Source organism: Carassius carassius, chromosome 26 (genome assembly GCF_963082965.1).
Source record: "Carassius carassius chromosome 26, fCarCar2.1, whole genome shotgun sequence".
NCBI classification, from domain to species: Eukaryota; Metazoa; Chordata; class Actinopteri; order Cypriniformes; family Cyprinidae; genus Carassius; species Carassius carassius.
In genome coordinates, this window is record NC_081780.1 from 2,037,162 (window position 1) to 2,053,114 (window position 15,953).

Here is a 15,953-nt window from a genome sequence, read left to right on the forward strand (position 1 = left end):
AATTCTTGGGTTTAATGTCACAGTTCACTTTATTTTGCTATACTAACTTGCATAAATGAACTATAGTGTCCTGCACCCACTAGTGAAAAAAATATACAACATTATATCTGGTGTCTGATTCAATTTTAGTTTGCCTGTGGATTAATTCTTGTTAAAACTACAAAGTAATTCAGTCAAGAGCAGTGTGTGATTTTCTTTCATTTTACTGGAATAAAATTATAGCAAGCTAGTAAATTAGGCGCGGTTACTTTAAGAGACAATGCATCCATTATTATGATACACATCCAAATACTTTCTCCACTGTTTACTTTCACTTTAGACATAGCCAAACGTTTTTTCGAGGATACTCTCCAAGACTGGTATTTTGACATCATTTTGTATGCATTTGTTGGTTCAAATTCGGTGTTGAAGCCCTTTGTGATGCACAGAGAACACAGAGCTGAAGTGGGCTCTTCACACCTTTTTCTGTTCGCATGTTTAAACTGCGGTTTGAATTTGTTCGTGCATCTTGTGTTTGAATACTTTAAACTCTTTTGAATGTTTAAATTGGCAAGGCTTAAAAACACGTGCAAATGATAAGCTTTTGTGACAATGCGCAGCAATGAACTGTCAACTGTCCTGAGCATCTTATTAGGCTGGATTCAGCCACTCGGTGGTCCTCAGCCGTGGGCCCTTATAATCATCACCACCTTTCACCCCACTAGCGACAGCCCTGCCACAGAACCTCACAACCTTTCATTAAAACGGTATGTGCAAATTTTCCAGCAACCACTTAAGCATTTTTGCACAAAATCTCAACGATAATCATTTGTCATTTTGCAGAAAATTCCAGTGATTACAGGTACAAACCCTCAAAAGATGTGAAATTGCTCCTTAAATATATTTAGCAAATAAGTTGAATACTTTATTAAAAGAAAAAAATATATATAGTGACAGTTACAGTTACACTTTTTTTGTATGCTTTACTCTTATGTACTGTAAGTAAATATGTTTATCTTATTAATTTCTTATTTGTTTTTTATTGATCTATTTACTTATTTTTTATACATATTTTACAATATGCTATGCGCTTGTTTATTTAGCTTTAATTAGATTTATACTTTATTTTTCTTCTTATCAAAACATTTATAAAATGCATAAACATTTATAAAATGTATCAATATTTTAAAATATTAAAAATATATTATGAAGACAATAAAAATATTTTTTATTCAATTTAATATTTAAAAATATTTTAAAGTATTTTAACATTTATATGACATACAATTTCTTTAAAAAGCCTGAAAAACATCAAGGTACACAATTATTTTTAATGACAATGCCCTAGTAAAAACTAACAAAATCTACAGGGAATAGTCCAGGGCCTGAGAGTGCAGTGAACCGGTCAGTTCAACAACTTTCTTTTCCTATTAGCTCTCAAATAGATTAGCATTTTAAACGTCTGCGACAGAGGTATGCGCTCGCTTCGAAATCCTATAGTAGGAAAATACTGGAGGAATCGGCCTTTAAATCTTAATAGTACTTTCTAAGGCAGGGAGCTCATGCATGTATAATGCGTTAAAGGTTTCTGACCTACGGTAACCGTGTTGCATGTTTACCGGCTCTAGAAATGAATGTCCGATCAGCAGCGCTGCAGAAATCTGACACCTTAGGAAAAGTGTTTTTCTTTTGCTCCTAAAATATACAGGAAAAGTGATTTGGGATTTATGTGAAAAAGCCCCGGTTCCTGAGCCGCAGCCAAACTGGACACCCAGACATGCCACAACTATTTGAACTTCTACGAAAATCGTGTCACCATCAGTTGTATTTCGTGCCGTTTTTTTCCGATATTGACACAGCTGTAGCTCTGACAGATAAAATGCTGCTTAAAGAACCAGACTCGCTCGTGTTTTTCTTCACACTGCCAAAATATCTCATTATATACAGTACGCTGTGGAAAAAATAATAAGGCCGGCGCTCTGAATTCTGTTCAGTATCAGAGCGTAGTGCGGTGTGACCTACATATGGACCAGGTGTAATGAACGGGCTCTAATAAACATCTCTTAGTGTTGTTTGCTGAGCACTGCAGCATGGGAAAAGCTCTGGAGAGACGGATAGTGAGTTTGCCTCACCTACTCTTTAAGTGCCGGCATGCATTTTTAACTGCAGTGCTGGTGAAACATTAAAAGGCTTCTGTGAGAATGTGCGTCATTGTCCGCAACATTAGAGACCTGCCATGCTGGCGTGAATGAGGAAGGAACGTGTGTGTGTGATGAAAAATACAGAGCATTGGCTGTGGCAGTAAACCATTAAAAAGAATGGAGTCTTTTTCTTTTGTCTCAAAGTCTTCGCTGGTTCCACAAAGATAATGCGAGCCATTCATGAACTGCTGCAGCAATGCTAAGAAATAATAACACCATAACCAGTGAAAAACCATTTATTTTCACAAACGAAAGCCTAATTGACCCGTCGCTAAGCTTCGCTCCCTGCAGGACAAGCTTTACAGAACGTCCCATAGGTATGAACGGCATGACTTTCAATGACATGGACTCATAAATAGACTGGATATTATTCATACATGGGCTGGAGTTGATACATGGTGGCATGTTCAAGCACTTTATATATGATTTATCTTTACAGAAATGATTACTGTTCTACTGTATAAAATGTTTTATTGTACTTTTGAATCATTTATCAATGGTATTCTACATAAAACGATCCAAACACAGACTTCCATGCAACTCCATTATATAAGTGCGAAAGCCTGTCTGATAATATACTGCAAAAATTATGTTCAAAGTTGTGAATAAAGATTATTGGAGTATGTTTTGCAAGAAAACAGTATTTCGGTTTTTCTACTTCAGAATTTCATGATTTATTCGAAGTGGTATTTACTACTTGTTATTAGTATTTGTAATAATACTAGTATTATTACAAATACGACTAGTATTATATTATGTAAAAATGCATGTTATAGATCTTTTATTGAGAACACAACATCTGTGTAAATGTTTAATAAAAAATAAAAAAAACATTTTTGACCTTATATCCTTTTATTCTAAATGTCATAACCAGAACTTTTGGCGAAAACGAATCATTACACACATACGTAGGCTTTTCAAATAGTTAAGTCCACTTTAACTCCACCCATGCAAGCTCAAGGTAATGTCACACCCACATCTCAACATCCTATCAACAACAGATGCATAGAACCAATTCCCGCCCAAATTTGCTGCTTTAAAAATTTTTGGAAATGCAGGGCCATGACTGCTGCTAAGGTCAGCTGTAATTAGAAGGCGGAGCTTGGAAAAGGACCAGCTACCAATCAAAGCAAAAAGCAAGTCTCTTCTACATTTTTCTTTGTCAATCAAAACTGGTATATCATATTTTTAAGGTGGAGCTTAGCAAAGGCCCAATTACCAATCAAATCCTGGAACCTGAGTAGATGTAGCCTTACTCTTCTCTGGCACTTCCTCTGACACCTCAACATCCAATCAACATCCAACCAGGGCTGCGTTTCCTAAAAGCATTGTAAGCCTAAGTTTATTCATAGTTAAATTTGTTTCAATGGGTCTACGATGTACTTTAGCTTATGATGCTTTTGGGAAACGAAGCACAGAACCAAGTCAAGCCCACATTCTTCTACGTTGTTAATTCATTAAACTCATATGTATATCATAATATGGGAGACAGAATCTGTCACTTCTTAAAAAAAATAAAAAATGACTGGAAAATGGTGAAAAAAATGAGTGAGACCACAAAAGCTGCAAAGATCAGATTTGTATTTTAAGGCGTGGCTTAGCAACATCAAGTTAACAACTGATGCATGGAACTAAGTTTCACCTTCAACTTTTTTTTTTACATTAAACTTATGTATATCACAATATGGATCTGTTGCTTCTTAAAATGTCTCTATGAACACAATGAATGGAAATGGGAAAAGTGAGCGGCGCTGCAACAAGCTGCAATGTTCAGTCATACAGTATTTTTAAGGCGGGGCATAGCAAACGGTCAAATACCAATCAAATCCCTGTACTCCTTTCTCTGGTGCCTTCTCTCAAGTCCCAAGTCCCGCCCACATTTATTTGACATCATTATTTTATTAAACTCATATGTACATCATGAACTGTCCCTACTTAAAAAGTGGCCAAAATGAAAAGAAATGGGTGAGGACACAACAGCTGAATAGATCAGATAAGTCAGTCATATTTTAAGGTGGGCCTTAGCAACGTCCAAATTAAAAACCGATGCATAGAACTAAGTCCCTCCTTTATCTTTTTTTCTTTTAATTTAAACTCGGATGTACGTCACAATATGGATCCGTGGTGATACTTAAAAAAAAAATCTCTATGAAAGAAATGAATGGAAAAGGAAAAAGTGGGCGTGGCTGCAACAGCTACAAAAGTCAGACATATTTTAAGGCGGGGCTTAGTGTGGCGCCAATTACCAATCAAATCCTGCTACCTGAGAGGGTGTGGCCTTACCTTCGGGATGGCCAGCCTCTCTCCTTTCTCCGGCACCTCCTCCGAGTCGGAGCAGGCGTGTCCGTCGCTGAAGGCCAGCAGGGGGCTCAGGCGCGGCCGGTGGTGCAGCGGCTGGAAGGTGAACTGGGTGCTGAGCAGGTTACTGACGGCCCGCAGGGTGCTGCAGGTGTTCGGCGGGAGGGAGGGGTCAGCCAGCAGATCTGAGATCAGTCCGTGGGCCTCGCCCATCACCGCGATGTCCACCGTCACGCTGGTGCCCGAAGACTGGATGAGAGAGACAGGAAGTGGGCGTAAGGCAGAGGCAGAGTTAAACGCACAGGTAGCGGGAGAGGAAGAGACAAAGGGGGGAGAGAGAAAAAGCAACGTTAGCTCATCTGCAACTCAGTGGTGACGCGATGCAGGGCTGACGTAATGGCACACTGACGCAGAGAGTGACGCCGCATTGCTACACACGGGGGAACGAGAGACACAGAGAACAAGAGAGACAGAGAGCGAGAGCGAGAGCGAGAGCGAGAGAGAGATTTCGAGGGCAAGAGAGAAGGAGGTCATGAGAAGTACAGAAAGAGGACACATTTATCACACTCAGTCTTTCCTCGCTAGCCCTCAAAAACGGCCATGGGATACAGTATTCACACACATGCAGACATCAAAAGCAGATGACGGACTGACACATACAGAGAATAACTAATGGAGGAAGGAGAGACTGACTTGCATTAGGCCAGATGGCTGTTCGTATTGGGCCGTGCAGATGTTCATTGTTCGAGAAAGAGAGAAAGAGAGACAGAGAGACAGAGAGAGAGAGATCTTCAACATTCAGAGAGATCTTCTCGACAGGCAGCATCTGCTGGGGCGTATGTTCAGATGCCAACAGAATGTGCTTCATTTTCATAGATCGCAAAAAGCCCTCAACTGCAAAGTGTCTCATTTTTGCATTCCAAAAGTCATCAAATGGAATTGCAAAAATAATTTATTTTCAAGAGTTTGGGGTTCATTTCTCTTGGCCAAAGTAGCAAGACACAAAAGACAAAGCCTCTGCATTTAAGCCAATTAGTCAGGACTACCGAGTGAACAGTGTTGGGGAGTAAATAGTTACATGTAACGGCGTTACGTAATTTAATTACAAAATTATTGTAACTGTAATTAGTTACAGTTACTACGAAAAAATGAGTAATTAAATTACAGTTACTTATGAAATTTTTAACGATTACAAAGGGGATTACATTTGAATATTTACACACATCCACATACAGATTTAACTGATTTCTTTCCCAAATTGCACTGACTTTTCTGAGACATACCACCCTAATAATTTCCGGGATGCGGAAATACAGTCTGGTTCGTAGAATCCAGTCATAAAAACGAAATGCCTAACGCGGACGGAATATGCCACATTTTGGATGACTAAATCAAAAGTAGGTCAGTACACTTGAATCAAAACATGACATGGACTAGTGTCTGTGAATATGGAGCCCCAAAAATGCAATATATATGACTTGCACATTCTGCGTGTCTGTGGAAATCAGGCGCGGACTGGACACCGGGAGAACCGGGACAATTCCCGGTGGCCTGGCAGCCGATTTTGCCCCACTATTTAATATCATTATTGTATAATTGCCTGCCGAATGTACTAAAGCGATCATTTGCGAATTGGCCATTTGATAATTAAATCTCTAATAAGTCATGAATTGTTAGTCATGACTCGCGCGCTCTCCGCGCCTCCGCCAAACGGTTTGGATCAGACTCCGAGTAATCAATGCGAGAGAGAGAGAGGGAGGGAAAGAGAGAGAGAGAGAGAGAAAGAGAGAGAAAAAAGTGGACTGTGGAAGCGCACAGCTGGAGCAGAGAAGCAGAACTCCTGTTCATGGTTTCAGGTCAGTTTCATCTGTAAAGATGCTTTTTTGTCTTTGTTTTTTTATTTAATTAATCAAGCAGCAGCACGTTGCTCACCAGTCATCACTCAAAATACTATATAAAGGACATCATTATTATCTGTTGTAATGTTACAGTAGGAATTTAGCTGAAAAAAAATTCAGATTTTTTTTTATAGGTTTAGGGGGAGCTATGACAGACAACACCACAACCAAATGGTTACTATTGTTTAACTGTGGTAACCAAAAATGTAAAATTATTTTACAAATGTATTTATTTAAAAATAAATACAAATCCATTTTCAAAAAAAAAACAAAAACAAAACAAGGTTATTTTACTTTTATATAGGCTAATAAAAGCATGGTAATTTTTTGTTAGGGAAAAACATGACTCGTGTACAGTATTAGGATTTTTCTATAAAGATATTGTAGTATTGTAGAGTATTGTATTGTAAAGTATAGTTTTGTTCAATTTTGAGTATTAAAGTCATGAGAGAGATGGATAACAGGGCAAAATAAAGAGACTGAAGAGAAAAATGGAAGTGAAGGTGCAGTTCAGAAGAGAACTTTTAATTATTTTGCATGTCCCCAAATTAAAGATTTAAACCTTTTTTATGTCAGGTCCATACAAAAAAATTGTTTTGTCCATGAATTTGTTTGTATGAGTTTGAATTTTCCAGTCTGAATTTTTTTCCCAGTCTGCCCCTGCTGTAAATTAATGGCAAAGACATGGTTTCATTTACTACACATAGGACTACTGAAGCTCGCAGTGTTTTCAATCTCTGCTGCCTCAATATAAGAGTACACGAGCACATAAACATAATTTCTAGAACTGCTCTGTGTGTCACTTCATGTGCATTTTACTTATTTTGAGAAAACTATCATCATATACAGAGACAGCAGTTTAAAAAAAAACACCAATCTTTCAGGAGTTTATTACACAGAATACGTCACATGCTTATTAGATAAATGTATTTAAGTTGATGTATATGCTTTCATTTATTATTCTTTCATTTTCACAAATTTAGAAAAGTAATCAAAAAGTACTCAAAAGTAATTAGTTACATTACTTTAATAAAGTAATTGAAAAAGTAACACTACTATTACATTTTAAACAGGGTAACTTGTAATCTGTAACCTATTACATTTCCAAAGTAACCTTCACAACACTGCGAGTGAATGACGTGCAATTTGATTTGCTATGTACATATACACAAACAATGCTGGAACATAAGCTGCAAAAATGGCTCATTCAGAAATAATCATGACACAATAAATCAACACATGACCACCTACATTTAAATATTAATGCATATTAAAAAAATATGTAAATTAATAAATCATTAAATAAGTAAAATAAATAATAAAAAAAATAATAATATATAAAAATCGAAATATTTATATTAAATATTGTATGTATTATATATATATATATATATATATATATATATATATATATATATATATGATTAATTAATAGTTCAAAGTATAATAATAAAACCAATAAATAAATAAATAAATAAATAAATAAAACAATGATTAAAAAAATCAGTGATTTGCAAGCAAACATCACAAGATATACACCAGTATTGGCTATTCATTTTTGTTCAAAGTTTTAACAATAAATTTGTGACATTGTTTTTATAATAAATTAAAATAGTAAAAAAAATAAAAATAAAAAACAGCCTGATTGGAGATAATCCGCTCTGTCCTCATCAGCATCTTCTGTGAAACCTTATAAACCTTGTACAAGACGTGCATGAACCAAACAGGAAACAGAGATGCAGGATACTGATGGTAGACACGTGTTTGTTTACATTTTTCCTGTTAGGCTGACAGATGAGTGCTTGCTATCACAACCAGGGTTGGGTTTCTACTCACTCTCTCTTTGTGTAATAAACACACACACATGTATTAAGTGCTCAGTCTGATATTACTGTATTGGATTTTCTCTGTCACAGACCCATGCAAAGGAACTACCCTTGCTGAATAATGCAAAATCCCTCACTTGGATTACATAAAATAATAATAGATTGAGCTGCATTAAAACAGATCATGGAGGCTAGATCATGAGACTAATAATTCAAGCCTCGGCGCACGCTAAAAAAAAAGAAAATTATTGATGTCACCATAGAAAATGAATACAAATAAGTACTTTTGCATTTCCAGTCTGAATGATTTGGATGATAAAATTTATGTGATCATTTTAGACAGCAAAATTACACTGATTGTGGTCTATCAATACCAAACTGGTGTGTTTAGCATACAGTAATCAAATCTAAAGTCCTGAAACATCTAGTTATGTTTATCATTCTGTGAAACACATAACAGCATCAGAAAATTATAGCAGTTGCAGTCAAGTATGCTTAAACACAAAATGACTACATTCAAAATGCGACTTAAGCAGTACTCAGATTAATTTAAAGCTCATGTAAACAAAATATTATGAGTATGCTATTATGATTACGCAGCAATCATAATCAAAGTAAAATATTGTGCATTGCAGTTTCTGTGTACACTTTAATGTCCACTCTGATGAAAATGCATGCCTCTGTTATAGACAAATTGATGCTTTATGCAAATGCATGCATTTCTAGTTAGCTCAGGGATTCTTTTCTTTTCACTTAACATCTAGTGAAGACAAAAGCTGTGTTTGTAAGAAACAAATGCATCAAGACATTTTTTAACTAAAAGTAATTCCATAGTCCATAATATTGCTTTCTCCAGCGAAAACGTCATCTCATCTGAATCAGGAGAGAAATCTGCATGGATCCAGCACTGTTTCCAATCCAAAACAGTCCAAGATAGTTATAAACAAATATGTGGCAGGATTTTGATGTGAGAGACAACAGGAGACTTTTTTTCCCTGGAAGAGATTTATTATGGATTATGGACTCTGTGTTTTTTAGCTGAAAGCAGTGGTGTGAAGATAAAACATCGTAATGATGGATTTATTTCTTACAAACACGCAACTTTTGGCTTCATAATATGTTAATTGCTGGACTGGAGTGGTGTGGATTACTTGTGGATTATTGTGATGTTTTTATCAGCTGTTTGGACTCTCATTTTGACGGCACCCATTCACTGCAGATGATCCATTGGTGAGCAAGTGATGGAATGACACATTTCTCCAAATCTGATGAAGAAACAAACTCAACTACATCTTGTGTGACCTAAGGGTGAGTACATTTTCAGCAAATTTTCATTTATGGGTGAACTATTCCTTTAGAATGAAAGAAAGCATCACAGAGATTGGCGTGTGGCATTAAGGTGAGTTCATATCCCAGCGGTGTTGCTAAAGCTTCCCCTGACTAAATAAGCCTTCAGTGAGGTGCGGTAATTAGCCGCTGCGCTCAGGGAAAAATAAGAGCACGGCTGGAATGACAAACTCAAACACAAAGGGAGTTAAAAAGAAGCTTTCCAGGACTCCTCTGACGTCCTTCATCTGCCGTGACTCACTAAAGCGAGAACATGTGGAGGTTTAGTTAGTTTTACTGTCGGAAACAGGCTGGCTCAGCGTGAACAGCCGCACAGGTCAGAAGTTATAGGCTTGGTGGAGTATTAATGATAGCCGTATGTGGATGAGGAGGAGAGCGCCTCCCGCAACGGCAGGTCACGACCTCACGACCCACAGCAGGGGGCCTGCTAGTGACCCTTGTGGGAAAATAGCAGTGCTTTCTCAGATTCATTTGTTGTTTGTGTAGGTGAGTCTCACAAAAGCATCTTCAGGTCACATTTTACACCAAGATCAAAAGATCTTCGTTATGGGGATTTTATTTTATTTTATATATTACAATCATATATGATATCAAATTAAATACAGAGTTTTTTCTTATTACTAATAATATATCCCATATATATATATGTGTGTGTGTGTGTCCATATATTTATGCATTTAATCAAAATAATTATTATTATATGATAACAACATAAATACACAAACTTACACTAATTACAGCATTATTGTCACATATGCTTAACTATTTTAAATAATCAAGATAATGTGAATGTCTGGTATATATGTATCTATACATTGAATATATATATATATATATATATATATATATATATATATATATATATATATATATATATATATATATATATATATATATATATATATATATATATATATATATATATAAATAACAGTAAACAGTACTTATAGTCATTTTTATAAGATCAACTGTACTTGAATTGTCATAACAGTGTGACTAAAAAAGTTTATGTATATTTTACATGTGGGGTGAATTGTGACCTGTGCATATTCCTGACAGATTTTGATAAATGTCTGGAGACAGAAAGGTATCTTTCCAACTGTGGAGAGACTGAGAATCACTTCCTCTGCTCTCTGTGTTACTCAGGTCTTCCACTAGGGTCACACACGGACTGCCGGGAAGTCAAAAAGGGTGATTAAATATAGACGGCACGGAGAGCGAGGTTAAGTGGACTGAGGCAACATCGCTCCTTGCGTGGGAGTCTTCAGCTCCTTCCTTTCATTACATTTTTCTCTCTCTCTCTCTCTCTCTCCTCCCTTCTCAATCCGTTATCAAAACAGTGTCTACTGCAACCAAGATCAAGAGACGTGAGTCACCAGCGAGCTTGTCAAACAAGAGGATATTCTGTGCAAACAATGGGCCGTGAAATCAGACTCGGGCTCTCTTAAACTTTAGCACGTGTGTATTTGTGTGTTTTACCGATGACTAAAACAAGAGAGGTGTTTATGGGAAAGTTGCTCAAGCAGTTTGGCTTGGAGAGCGGCTGACAGATCCCAGAGAGCCCAGCCTTAAATAAAACACATTATCTCGCTCTTCAGCGCAACCTTTACGACATCCTGTGATAGCCAGATCTGCCCATTACCTGACTGAAATGGACTCTCTCCACGGCTAATGTTCTCGGATTAGTGTGATTGTGTTTGTGCGTGTGTGTGTGTGTGCACATAGGTGATATCAACAACACATCCAGGGAACAAAACGGGGGTTGCTGCTGGAAACCATATCGATCCGAGCAGGTTGATCAGGGCCTTTGTGAACAGCAGTACAGGACAGCCGGGAGGGAAAAAGTCCTCTGATAGCATCTCATTGATCGCAGGGCTTACACTAGACACAGAGAGATGCTGAGTCATGTTATTCTCCGTGCATATGCATTCAAAACACGCCGTCCAACGGGATGCAAAAGCGAGGGCTTTGATGCACGTGTTTCTACACTCGACTCTTCGGAAGAACACACACATGCGCTGGCGTCACGCAGATGCTCAAAAGGAAATCAAATATTCAGCATAAAAAGCCTGTTTTTAGGACAACTGAGCATTTTTGCATTGTGACATCAACTTAATGAACATTAAACGCATTTTCCCCTAAAAAATTTACATATATATATATATATATATACACATACACACATATAAATTTAATCATGAATAGAGACATGAAGTTACAGATAATTTATATATTATGTCGTCATAGTAGCCTTTTTGTACTCTTAATTAATTAAATTTTTAAATTAATTGTAATATTAAAAATATTTCATAGTGGGAATTTTTGGGTTGTAATATGCTTAAATGTCATGCAAATAATGGCAAAACAAACAAATATATACACACTACTGCTTAATTTGTGATTGGGAAGATTTTTAAATGTTTTTGAAAAAAGTATTTTCTGCTTGGCAAGTTTGCATTTATTTGATTAAAAATGTTAAATATTATCACAATTTAAAATAGCGGTTTTCTATAGTAATATATTTTAAAATGTAATTTATTCCTGTGTTGAAATGCTGTATTTTCTGCATCATTAAATCATTACAGTCTTCACTTAGTGTCACATCAGCACTGATTTAAAAGAAAAAAACATAGACACCTTTTGTAACATAATAGATCTCTTTACTGTCACTTTTGGAGATTTTAATGCATCTGTGATGAATAAAACTACTAATTTCTTTCAGCAACAACAAGAAAAAATCTTACATTAAACTTTTGAACAATACTGTACATAAATAGACATACACATATACACAAAAGCGCACACAAAAACAAGTCTTGTGTGATTTGAATGCTCAACCAACCCAGTATTGATATTACTATAATCTTGGCTGGTGGAATGTATTCATGTTTTTGCATGAGAACGAGTTTTAAAGCATGCAAAACGACTCAAAACAAGCGTGACAAACCGTCATAGCACTTCAGCACTGCTCTGATTGTGTTTCGCCATTGCTTTGCGCCCCTTGACTGCAGTTTTAACAGCCAATGTGTCACAACGGTATCATAAAAATTACAGCAGGACTAAATTGTGAATGAACTGAGCTGCCTGAGGTCCTCACAACACAAGAATGTTAATGGCTGTTTGGAAAGAGCAGCGTTTTAAAGGCTACTTACTTCACTTCATAATACTGAAGTGGCGGAAGGAGTCAGAAATTAGTTTGTCAGGTCGCTTTGACACTTGAGCAAGAGCCAAGGGAATTTCAACCTCTATCTAGACTACATACCATGTCAATATTGTGAGCGGTGGTTTTTATAGGTGGGTTACTTGAGATTTTGTGGCATCCCACAAATTCAGTGGTGATGCTGGATGCAGACGTCTTTATTCCAGACCCAAACTAATGATCTGAATCCTCCGAATCTAAATATTATACTTCATCTCATTTCATTTTTGCTCAGTGCAAAAGTGAACATCATTTTTTGTCATCGTAAAGCACACGGCTGGGAAGTTAATCGAGGCAAGGATAAATCCGTAAGTGGACTAGTGATTTACAGCACCTCTGAGAGTCCCTGACGTACCACAAATCTCCTTTTCCACAAAAACACACAGCGTGATTCACGGGAAATACTGTATGACTGAGAAATCCTTCCACTTGTTGTCTTGGAAAACGTGGATCGCTTTCCTTAATGAATTGTGTGTGACATCTGAACAGCATTATTATTATCGTTAACTAAAACTAATACCATTAATAAATTAATAAAATGAACTGAAATAAACTAAAATATTATTTTTTTTACAATTTATTTCAGCTAGTTGCAAAGTAAGAAATGTCAATTTCATTTTAATAAAAAAACTAAATAAACTACAAAGAGTAAAACTTGACAAAAAATGACAAAAATGCAACAAAAACACTTAAACTTTGAAATTAAAATGAGAAATAAAAATGTAAAGAAATTAAGTAAAATTTAAAAAGCTTATATTTATTTCAGCTAGTTGACAATCTTGTTTTTTTATTTATTTATTTTAAAAGTTGAAGTACTAAATTTACCAAATAAAAAAATAACAAAATACTAAAACTAAAAACAGAAAATATAAAAATATTGACTACAAACTATAATACTAGATAAATGATACTAAAACAACACTGTATCTGACTCTAGCTTATTTTCATAATACAATGCACAAGATTATATACTCAGTTTTCACTTTATATTCAACTATCAACACAGTGGATTATCAGTTAAAACTTATAATCGGTTAAAACTTAAAAATCTGTTAAAATTATTATTAAATTATTTATCAAATACAATAAAAAAAAATGTAAAAAAATTAAAATCTATTAAGATTTTGGTTGTGCAAAGAAGCACGGAATGCAATTTATATTAAATGTGTACTTACATCAAAAATAAGTACAATATACTTATTGTGTTGATATTGTATTGCAAAACACTTGTTGAGGTGGGATCCGGTTAAGTTTGGTGGTATGGGTAGGTTCATGGTGGGTTAAGGTGCGAGGGATGGGTCAACAGTGTAATTATACTAAATGTAATTACAGAAATTAATTACAGATGTAATTTCATGCAGGTATTTAAAAAAAATATTTAAAAAATGTCAAAACATGCATGTATACAATAGGTGCATTGTACCAAATTATTAATTTAATTGACACAGAAGTTTAATATAAAGTGGGACAGAAACACATGCACAATGATTCATTTCAAGCATCCACACAAACCCCAACAGGCTTTTAAGCTCCAGCAAAAACATTTCAGTAAAGTGCATCCAATCTAGTCTTGTGCACAGATGAATATCAGCAACGATGAAAAGAATACTGCATATGTCCCACCTGCTGGCCGTGACACGGGCAGAGCAGCCCCGCGGTGGCACGTCTCTTCCTCATGATGCCAGTGTCACTCACAGATCAGTCCGTCTGGCTGCTGGAGCGTCTTCTGTAGACGGTGTGTGTGTGTGAGTGTGTGTGTGTGTGTGCACGCTTGCACCGCTGCTGTCAGATACTGTAGGTGCTCCTCACACCACAGGAAGCATTTATATTGAAAATAGCCTGTTGCTAAGTGTCAGCCGGGCATAGAGCATTACCTCAGTGCCCACACAATAAACAGTTGTTTGGGCTAAACTGGTCACCAAAAATACCTTCCACTCTTTCACAGTTTTTTTCGGTGACACAGAGACACTTGATAGTTTCTCTGAAGAGACGTTCAAGCTGACGGTGAATTTGCAGTGCCAAAGTAACCGTCATTTAGTTTCAAAGAGAGTTAGAGATTTCCAGCAGTGACTACTGATGATGAACGGGATTTGATAAAACTTTGTGATTATGCAAATGAGCAGCGACTGCTACCAATGGAAGGCAAAGTCACTAAAAAGCCATGAAACCTTTCAGAAACCTGCACTGATCATATTTTACCCCAATATAAAACAATAACCATGCAAAAAAAAAAATATATATATATATATTATTATTATTATAGTATTTATACATTGTATTTATACCATTTTAGATTTTAAATTACAATTTTGTGTTTTAAATTGATATAATATACAGGAAAATATTATTTGAAAATATTATAAAATATAGTTTATATACTATTTTTAGTAGTGCTGTCAAAAGATTAATTGTGATTACATAAAAAAAATTGTTTACATAATATATGTGTGTGTACTGTGTATATTTATTATGCTTATACATATAAACACATACATGCATGTATATATTTAAGAGGTTTTTTGTTTATATTATAAATATATTTATATACAATATAAATTATATGAATAAAAATATATACATGTAAATATTTAAAATATATATACTGTATGTGTGTATTTATAAATACATAATAAATATACACAGTACACACATGTATCATGTAAACAAAAATGTGATTAATCTTGAATAAGGTTCACTAATTCCAAGCTAAATATAATATCTTATTTCTTTTCATCCCAAATTATTAATAATTAAATTTGATACATATTCCTTTTTTTCTATTTCCGAATATTACACAAAATAAAATTAATAAAATATAACTATAATGCACAAAATAATAAAATGTATTATTGAAAGTTTTATCAATTTTTTACTCTCTTTAATTAATGCTTTAATTAACTCTCTTATAATTAAGCAAACCATCACAGTAATTATTTACTATACAGTGATAGGGATTTAATAAGAAAATAGTAAACTTTGCTAATTCTCTATTTTTAATTGAATTGACATTTAATACAGATAAGAATTTTCAGGTTAAAATGCACCATATATTATAATATATAATATATATTTTATTTGAGGCAAAATATATAATAAGTTCTTTTGTTAGAAAAGTTCATGTAAAAGAGCAGTGACGTGGCGGCTGCTAAAGAGAGTGACGGTAATCGAATACAAACACCAACATAACAGCCTCATGGGAGACGCA

The 15,953-nt window shown here is 35.2% G+C and overlaps 1 protein-coding gene across 5 annotated transcripts in view; it reads right to left on the bottom strand.

Moving 5' to 3' along the window:
* LOC132105489 (cGMP-inhibited 3',5'-cyclic phosphodiesterase 3A-like) overlaps nt 1–15,953 on the bottom strand; it is a 95,974-nt gene that overhangs the window by 23,517 nt on the left and 56,504 nt on the right. For 3 of the 5 annotated variants that reach the window (XM_059510635.1, XM_059510632.1, XM_059510631.1), the window contains exons 3-4: nt 5,172–5,189; nt 4,464–4,727 (exon numbers count right to left, since the gene is read on the bottom strand). In XM_059510635.1, the coding sequence (XP_059366618.1) occupies nt 4,464–4,727; nt 5,172–5,189 (282 nt within the window). The remainder of the gene's footprint in view (nt 1–4,463; nt 4,728–5,171; nt 5,190–15,953) is intronic. The other 2 variants (XM_059510636.1, XM_059510634.1) reach the window with 1 other exon arrangement.